This window comes from Carya illinoinensis, chromosome 11, assembly GCF_018687715.1.
Source record: "Carya illinoinensis cultivar Pawnee chromosome 11, C.illinoinensisPawnee_v1, whole genome shotgun sequence".
Taxonomy (NCBI): Eukaryota; Viridiplantae; Streptophyta; class Magnoliopsida; order Fagales; family Juglandaceae; genus Carya; species Carya illinoinensis.
Window position 1 is genome coordinate 28,484,039 of NC_056762.1, and position 8,467 is coordinate 28,492,505.

At 38.1% G+C, this 8,467-nt stretch overlaps 1 protein-coding gene across 1 annotated transcript; it reads right to left on the bottom strand.

Moving 5' to 3' along the window:
- Window positions 1-6,151: 6,151 nt before the first annotated feature.
- Window positions 6,152-7,426, bottom strand: LOC122282354. The gene has a single exon (XM_043094313.1). The coding sequence runs from the start codon at window positions 7,424-7,426 to the stop codon at window positions 6,152-6,154; it is 1,275 nt and encodes a 424-aa protein (XP_042950247.1).
- Window positions 7,427-8,467: the final 1,041 nt, after the last annotated feature.

Genomic DNA, 8,467 nt, shown 5'->3' on the forward strand with positions numbered 1-8,467 from the left:
GCAACATATTGGGCATAGGGAGTTGTCAACAGTTTTCTTTATAAATAGATTTTCCTTTGTAGGCAAGATATTGTTCCCTACCCTCCATAAAAACATCTTCACCCCTCTAGGTACATTCAAATTCCACATACTCTTCCATCTTTCATTCATTATCTCCTCCTTTGAGGTTTCTCCCTTTAGTTTTCTTTTTCTATTTAGCTCTACAAAGAAAGCACTTCTGACAGAAAGTACCCATCCTTAGTATATCCCCATATCAATTTATTCTCAGCTCCAAATATGCTTATTGGGATGCTACAAATATTTTTAGCTTCCACTTTCTCAAAAATTTATTGAATATGACCCTCATCCCATATCTGATATAATTATTGGACAGTGAAAATATATCCAATAGTAGATGTAGCCATTAGGGAAATGCATATTCGGTTGTAAAATACCACTAAACTTTGTGAAAGGATAGACTTAGGGCATTTTGGGTAATATAAAGCTTGTGAGCTGCTTGGAAGGTGAAACCAATTGTTGATAATATAAGACACATGGAACTACGTAAAGACAATATTAATATTGAAATTAACCATGTGGTTTGATATAATTTAACATGGAAAGGAGGAGGTTGATATATATATATATGGTATTTATTAATATTCTCTATTTATTGGTTATGACACATTCATGTTAGATATTATTACTTAAATAAAATATATTTTGGGTATTTCAAACAAATATATTTACTTCTTTATATATATATATATATAAATAGTATCTTGTGTATTGCTGGAGAATGTCAACTCTTTTATTTAATTTTTATCTATAGAAATCAGAACTTTATTGATTATCTCTATAAAAGATAATGCATACAATGAGGAATTTCCTCTAAATCTATGAGAATATCAGTAATGCCTAAAGCATTTTTTCCTAAGGCATGAGCAGCCTCAACTTGGTTAATAGAACATTGATTAGAAAAAAAAAAAAAAAACTAAAACTGCTCTAGTATCAACTATAAACATCCCAGTGCAAGTTCCGATATATTCAAATCTCTTAATCTTCTTAACAACTTGTAGTGCATCTCTTTCTGCTATGATAAAACTGTTCTAGTATCAACTATAAACATCCCAGTGCAAGTTCCAATATCTTCAAATCTCTGAATCCTCTTAACAACTTGTAGTGCATCTCCTTCTGCTATGATATTCTCTAGCCCTAGATCCTTGGAAAAGATGATAGCCTGAAGAGCTGCATAGGACTTTACTAGAAGTGGGTCGGGAAATAGGTCTCTATTCATCCTTATAGTGGCTAGCACTGCACCTCCCAATCTCATACTATAGCACCAATACTAACCTTGCATTGAGCCTTGTCCACTGCAGCATCCCAGTTGAGTTTGAACATACTCTGAGGAAGGGCTTTCCAACCTATTTCCATAGCTTCCTAGCTTCCTTTAACATTATTGGGAAATTGATCAATTTTTTCGAGATTTTGCAAAAGTTGTGGAGATTGTTGCACTCATTTGTTTGGGTGTGAGAATTCATCCATGAAGATAAACACATTTCTCCTCTTCCAAATCTTCCAAGAGATCATTTAGAATTCTTCCATTTCATCCTCACTTACCAATCTAACCATTTCGTCCATTATATCCTTGAATTCCTACCATTTAGTTATTCTCTTTTCAATTATGTTAGAGCATTGTCCCCATACATCCTAGGCTGGGATGCACTTCCATAAAGAGTGCTCCACTGTCTTTGGTTCTTAACAAAAAAAAAAAAAGAAGGTAAAGTGGATCTTCAACAATCTTTTTCTTGAGGAGGTTAGATCTGGTGGGAATAACATTTAAGCATGCTCTCCATATAAATCTTTTGCTGGTATTAGAGATGGCCAAGTGCCAAATCTTAGTCCAATCCTACTTCTTGGCCTGGGTGACAAATTGTTGGCCACAAGGGCAATGAGCTTTAAGCACTATGAGGCACACTTGGAACTTTTTGCCAATACTCAATACTCTTGGAGGGCTTCATTATATCATGGGAATAATTTTCTCAACATTCAATAGCACGTTGAAGGGGGACAAAATATGTTCTAAATAAATTGTCATTATGATCCAGCCTTGGAATCCAAATTTTTATTTTCTACCTTCATGATACCCTTATTTTCATTATATTTTCTTTCAATTTTAGAACATATTTTGTATCATGGAGGCGATGAGTTCCATTCAAGTGGTGAACCGAGGCTTCGTTCATCTTGATCGTTTTGCTTGTCAAAATTTAGTCACTTGTAGCAAAAGATGATGTTATTCCTCACCATTTTAAAGCTTGCATACATTTTGGACATAAAAGTTATAAAGTTTGGACGTAAAAGCTGGTTTGGAATATTTTAACTCTTATGTTTGGACACAAGAGTTATGAAGTTGTTTAATAATAGCACAAAAATGAAACTGAGATTAAAGTTTTATAAATTTGTGTAAACATGGATCCCACTTTAAAATATGTTTAAATATGAAATTGTGTACTTTTTATTTTTATTGTTTAAATCATTTATTTAAAAAGGGTGAAAAATGCAAAATTGTAGCCACAACAAGCCACCCACAAGTTGGCTAACAATGACCACCCTGGCCGGATCAGGTGGCCTCCTAAGGAACACTGACGACATCTCTAACGGTGGCCATTCTGTGGGTTGCTCAGATCTGATCACCCATGGGTTGGCCGATTGTAGACCACTTATTGGGTGGCCCTCGAGTGGCAAGCCGATCTAGTCCACATAAGGTGGCTGATAATGCCACTCAAATCAAGTCACCCCATGGATTGCTACAATGATTTTGCAATTGCCATTATTTTTTTAGTTAATTTTTTACATTAAAATAATATGTTTTTAATAAATAAAAAAAGTGAAATAGGTTTGAGCTAGGAGTTTTGTTTATTTGTGAGGAAGCTATAGAGATTTTTTCACTATGAATCCAAAATAATTCTATTGCATATCAAAACAACTTTACTTAAACTTACTCTTACATCTTGTCTTTCACTTTGATGCTTGTTGGGCCCCATTTGTACCAACAAGAATGACTCACACTATCCTCCACAATATGGCACTAACGCTTTTCACAATCATAAAAAAGTAAAGACCTTTGATCCAAAAAAAAAAAAAATGAAGAAAAAAGGTAAAAGATAACATTAAGGATCAATAAAGAGAAGATTTGAAGAGCACTAGTACGATGCTTGATGGTATTGTAAAAATGATGTCAATAACTATATATCAAGATTGAATTGTATTTAGTCAATATTTATGGGTAAGTCATAAGACTAATATTTCGTTGATGAAAAGGTAATTAAGTTTACTTTAAAGTGTTAATGCTATTGGTCCTTTTTTTTTAGAAGAGCCGAAGATCACCTGTCCATTAGTGACCTCGTCCCAATTTTATTAAGAAACCCTCACTTATGGCGGAGGAAAACCGTGGTTACAGACCGACACATGGGGTTACAAAAAAAACCCAAAACCAGGTGTCAAAAAAACCTAGAAGCCTCTAACCAGAAAAAACACGACAACAAGGAACAAACCAAAAAGGAGAAACAAAGAGACACCTGCGAAAAAGGACATTAGCACAGGAGAAAAAATAAAACAAGAAAGAAATAACCTTACCAAACCAGCATGACATCCGATGACTTCAACGCAAAGAAGGTAAACCCAATTTATCCAAACGAATTAATCCTCTGGGAATCCTAGGCATATCCCCAATAACATTCCAAACCGAATGGTGACCAGCTGCACCTCTCTTAGCCAACCAGTTAGCAACTTTATTGCCCTCTCTATAAACATGCCGAAACACGCAAACCATAGAGTCAGTAATATCAAGAATATCTTCCCAGAAGTCCTCCAAATACCAGTCACCACATCTCCTCCTATTCCACCATGAGATAACCACTTGAGAATCTAATTCAATTTCTACCAAGTGTATACCCAAATGTTTACAGGCTTTGAGACCTTGCAGAAGAGCTAACAACTCGGCTTTATTATTAGAACCAAAATCAATATGAGAAGAAAAAGCATGAACCAAATGATCGCGATCATTTCTAATAATCCCACCCACCCCTGAAGAACCTGGATTACCAAGGCTACTGCCATCTGTATTCAACTTGAACCAGCCTTGAGCAGGTTTTTTTCCAAGACACAAGTTGAAAATGAGGTCTAACGGGAGCCAAAGCCGGAATCTATAAAGCTTGCAAGATATCCAAATCATACCGAGAACAAGTATTAACCTTATTCATGTCTTGACACACAGAACTCATCCAGAATTTAATAGCATGCCAAACCGAATTGAAAGGCTCAAAACGCCCCTCCATACGGGCGTACATCTTCTTTGCCAGAGTTGCCAAGTAATGATGGAAGGGAGAAAACCAACCAAACGCCCCACTTGAGAAGAAGAAGAAGCACATCGAAACCAGGCTGTCACTGTCTCCATCCAAGAGCGACCAATAGGAAGACCAAAAATAGTACCACAAGAATGCCAAATCTTTGCAGCAAGAACCCCTTCAAACAAGACATGGTTTTGATCTTCATAACTGCTTTAGTCACAACAGTCACAACGAGAAGGTATAGGAATACCAATCCGTCGAAGATGATCGTCAACACTCAAAGCCATATTCCAAGCTTTCCACATAGCAATAGAGATTTTAAGAGGAAGGGATTTATGCCACATCTAAGAATGCCATTCCATGCTAGACCCTCGAACTCGAATACAATCCCAAGCCGATTTAGTATTGAAATTACCACTATCATGCTTCGTCCATATCAACACATCCAAGCTCCCCTTACATCGAGCCAAAGCCTCAATTATGTTATCCACATTATTCTGACCCACTAAGGTAGTCAATAAATCCACATCCCAGCTATTCGACATTTTACAATCCTTAATTTGAAGCAGCGAGTTTCCCACAATATGAAAATCATCAATTAAAGGACCATCTTCCCTCCATTTATCATACCAAAATAAAATGTTCCCATCCCTAATACGCCGCTTGGAATTATTGAGAATACTGGGAATACTTTTAACAATCATTTTCTAGAACCTTGTACCTTTTTTAGTGTCAAGAAGGGACCACGGGGAAGATCCCACATATTTTTCCTTAAAGAATCTTGCCCATAAAGATTTACCTTGAATTAAATTCCAAGCAAACCGCATGTGCAAGGCTTTTTGCATATCATCCAAATTGCGCAGCCTCAGACCACCTTCCTCAACTGGCTTACAGATATTAGTCCAAGCCACCCATTTTTTTTTTACCTTTCCCATTCACCTCGCCCCAAAAGAAAGTGCTCATCAGACGATTAAGGACTTTGATAATAGATTTGGGAACCTGCAAAACAGCAAACAAATGTAAAGCCATACTAGAAAGAACATGTCTAAGGAGAATCAGACGACCACCCAAGGAGAGAATCTTCATTTTCCAGCCGCTAATTTTTTTCCAGACTTTGTTCACCATCTCCTCCAAATGCCCTTGCTTGAGACGCCCCAAAACAATAGGAACCCCTAAGTACTTAAAGGGAAAAGATCGTTCTGAAAACCCTGTCATCCGCTTGAGAGCTCTCTTACGGGCCGGCGAGATTTTTCGAGAAAAGAACATGGAAGTTTTATCTTTATTGATCATCTGCCCTGACCAATTTTCATACTTCTCAAAAACCTGTAATAGCTCCCTAATAGAATTCTTGCTACCATTCAAAAAAATCACAATGTCATCAGCATACATAAGATGAGAAATCTGGGGAGTACCTCGAGCTTGAGAAAATTTAGTTATCTTTTTTTCTGCCACACTATGTTTCATGAGTATCGAAAGGACCTCTTGAAGAATAATAAAAAGATAAGGAGAAAGAGGATCCCCCTGACGAAGACCACGACCCCCTTGAAAGAAACCTTTTGTTGTACCATTGAGCATCACAGAATACGAAATATTGGAAATACAAGCATGAATTAAATCACAGAAAGAAGTAGGGAAACCAAAACAACGAAGCACCTCCACCAAAAAATTCCAATCCACTCGATCATACGCTTTGGCCATATCAACTTTAAGCATGATATTACCACCATGAGATTGCTTGTTAAGAGAATGAACCATTTCCTCAGTAAGACTGATATTTTCAAAAATACTACGCCCAGGAATAAAAGCGCCTTGCTCAAGAGAAATCATCTTGGGAAGAAGGCCAGTAAAATTTTGGAGCAAATTTTATAGAAAACTGAACAAAGACTGATCGGCCTAAATTTGTCGAACCCTGAAGGCGCATCCATCTTCGGAATGAGCATAATAAAAGAAGCCGTATAGAACCTCGGAAGAGATTTAGAGATAAAAAATTCTGAAATAGCATACAAGACATCCATCTTCACCACCTCCCAGCAGCAGTTAAAGAAACCCGCACCAAAACGATCCGGCGCTGGTGAACTATTTATAGGAATAGAAGAAAGAGCCTCATGAACTTCATCCAGAGTAGGAATGCAACAGATACGGGTACTATCTGCTTCATCAATAACCGGAGAGATTAAATAAGATAAATCCGGAAGCTCTCTTGACTGATTGGTATTTTGAAGAAAACCAGAAAAATAATTAATGGCACCTTGATGAATGTCTTCCAGTGAAGAATACTCTACCCCATTCAAAGGTCTCATCTCTTGAATTCTCTTGTTCCTTTTACTAGCTAAACAAACATGGAAAAATTTAGTGTTTCGGTCTCCTTCCATTTTCCACTTTAGCTTAGCCATTTGAGCCAATCTAGTATCTTCTCTACGCCTCCAAGATGACAAGTCAACAGTGGAAGAAACAAGCTCTCTTTCGACGTCTTCATTCCAATCCCTTTGAAGACTACCCTCAAGTTCCTCAACTTTCTTTTCAAGGACATCAATCTGAACATTAGTCCTCCCAAAAAATGTCTTGTTCCATTCCCAAAAAGCCACTTTTAGCTTCTTAAGTTTATTAGCAAGTTTTAACAGACCCGTGCCAACAACAACAGCAGCCCAAACATTCTGAACAAAATCCATAAAGTCGGGATGCTCCACCCACATTTGCTGGAACCGAAATGGAGAGGGGCCATAGGAAAAAGGATCTTTACGAAACTCTGTGTACATAGGACAGTGATCGGAAGTGGTTCTCGGTAGATACGAGCAAGTCACGTTGGGACATTTAGTAAGAAGGTTAGGATCAATGAGCACCCGGTCCAATTTAGCCCAACTTCTGGAGAAACCTCGTTGACCATTACACCAAGAAAACTTACATCCCTGTGATTTCACGTCAATCAAGCCGCCCAGATGAATCCAACTATTAAACTCGTCCATGGCTAGACGAGGCCGTGGTCTACCTCCCTTCTGTTCCAACTCGGACCGAATAATATTAAAGTCACCAGCGAACAAACAAGGCTCTGCACCAGTGCTAGACAAATGTAGCTCTTCCCACAAATTCCGTCTCTCCATCATATTGCATTTGGTGTAAATAAAACAGCCAAGAAAATGGAAGGGGCCCTCCACTATACGTAAGGAGATAAACTGTGAACTCATGCGGGTAACTTGAACATCCATATCATTCATCCAAAAAATCCAATTTTCCCACCTAACGCTTCATTTGAGATAACATGATCAAAACGAAAAGCCCGCATGTATCTTGGAGCTTTAACAAAGGTCTGAAAAGGTTCCATCAAGACTACCATCTTTGGCTTATACTTGACTAGAAGCTGATTTAAATGACTTTTCGACGTACCAATCCCTCGTATATTCCAAACCAAAAGAGGACTAATCATAGAGAGAACTTAGTGGCTCGAGTGGGAACACGAGAAGAGCTTCTAACTTTCTGAAACTGTCGTTTAGTATACTTCCTCTTCACAACATCACCCTCTGTTTCTGTATGGTATTCCTTGTCCTGTGGAAAAATATCAACATGTAATTCTGGTTTCGAATCAGACCTTGAACCTTCTTCCACGTAAAAAACATCCTCCTAAATATGTACATCTTGCCTTTGCTTTATGAAGTTTTCATTAGTAAGGTCAACACCATCACCCGAATTGTTATTGGCCACCTCAGCCCCCCTTGAGCTTATAGGAATTCCCATAGATGCATCCTCCAGAACTGGAGACTCCACATTCAGACCATTCTCTGTAGCATTCTCAGGTGACGGATCCTCTCCTTTATCGTTTTCCACTTCTATCTCATCAATCCGAATCAATGAAGACAGTTCCCTTGTATCACAATTTTCTGTAGGTACCAACGTTTCTGCATCTACTGTCACGACATTAACAGAAGGGTTAGAAATATCTTTCGGTTCCTCCATAACGGGATTTGGTTGCCGAACCCAAACTTGAGTCTCAGACTTCTTTTTCACAGCACGGCAGGTCCGCACATTATGCCCCTGGATTTTACACTTAGAACAGAACGCTGGCAGAGTTTTATAAACAATTTCTTGCTTACGGCTAGTCACCATCCCAGGGGTCCCAATCCAAAAGTGGGATAAAGGAGCCTTAG

Bases quoted from the DNA above. Each gene is read 5' to 3' on its own strand.
- LOC122282354 (XM_043094313.1), bottom strand. From the start codon at position 7,426: ATGGAGAGACGGAATTTGTGGGAAGAGCTACATTTGTCTAGCACTGGT.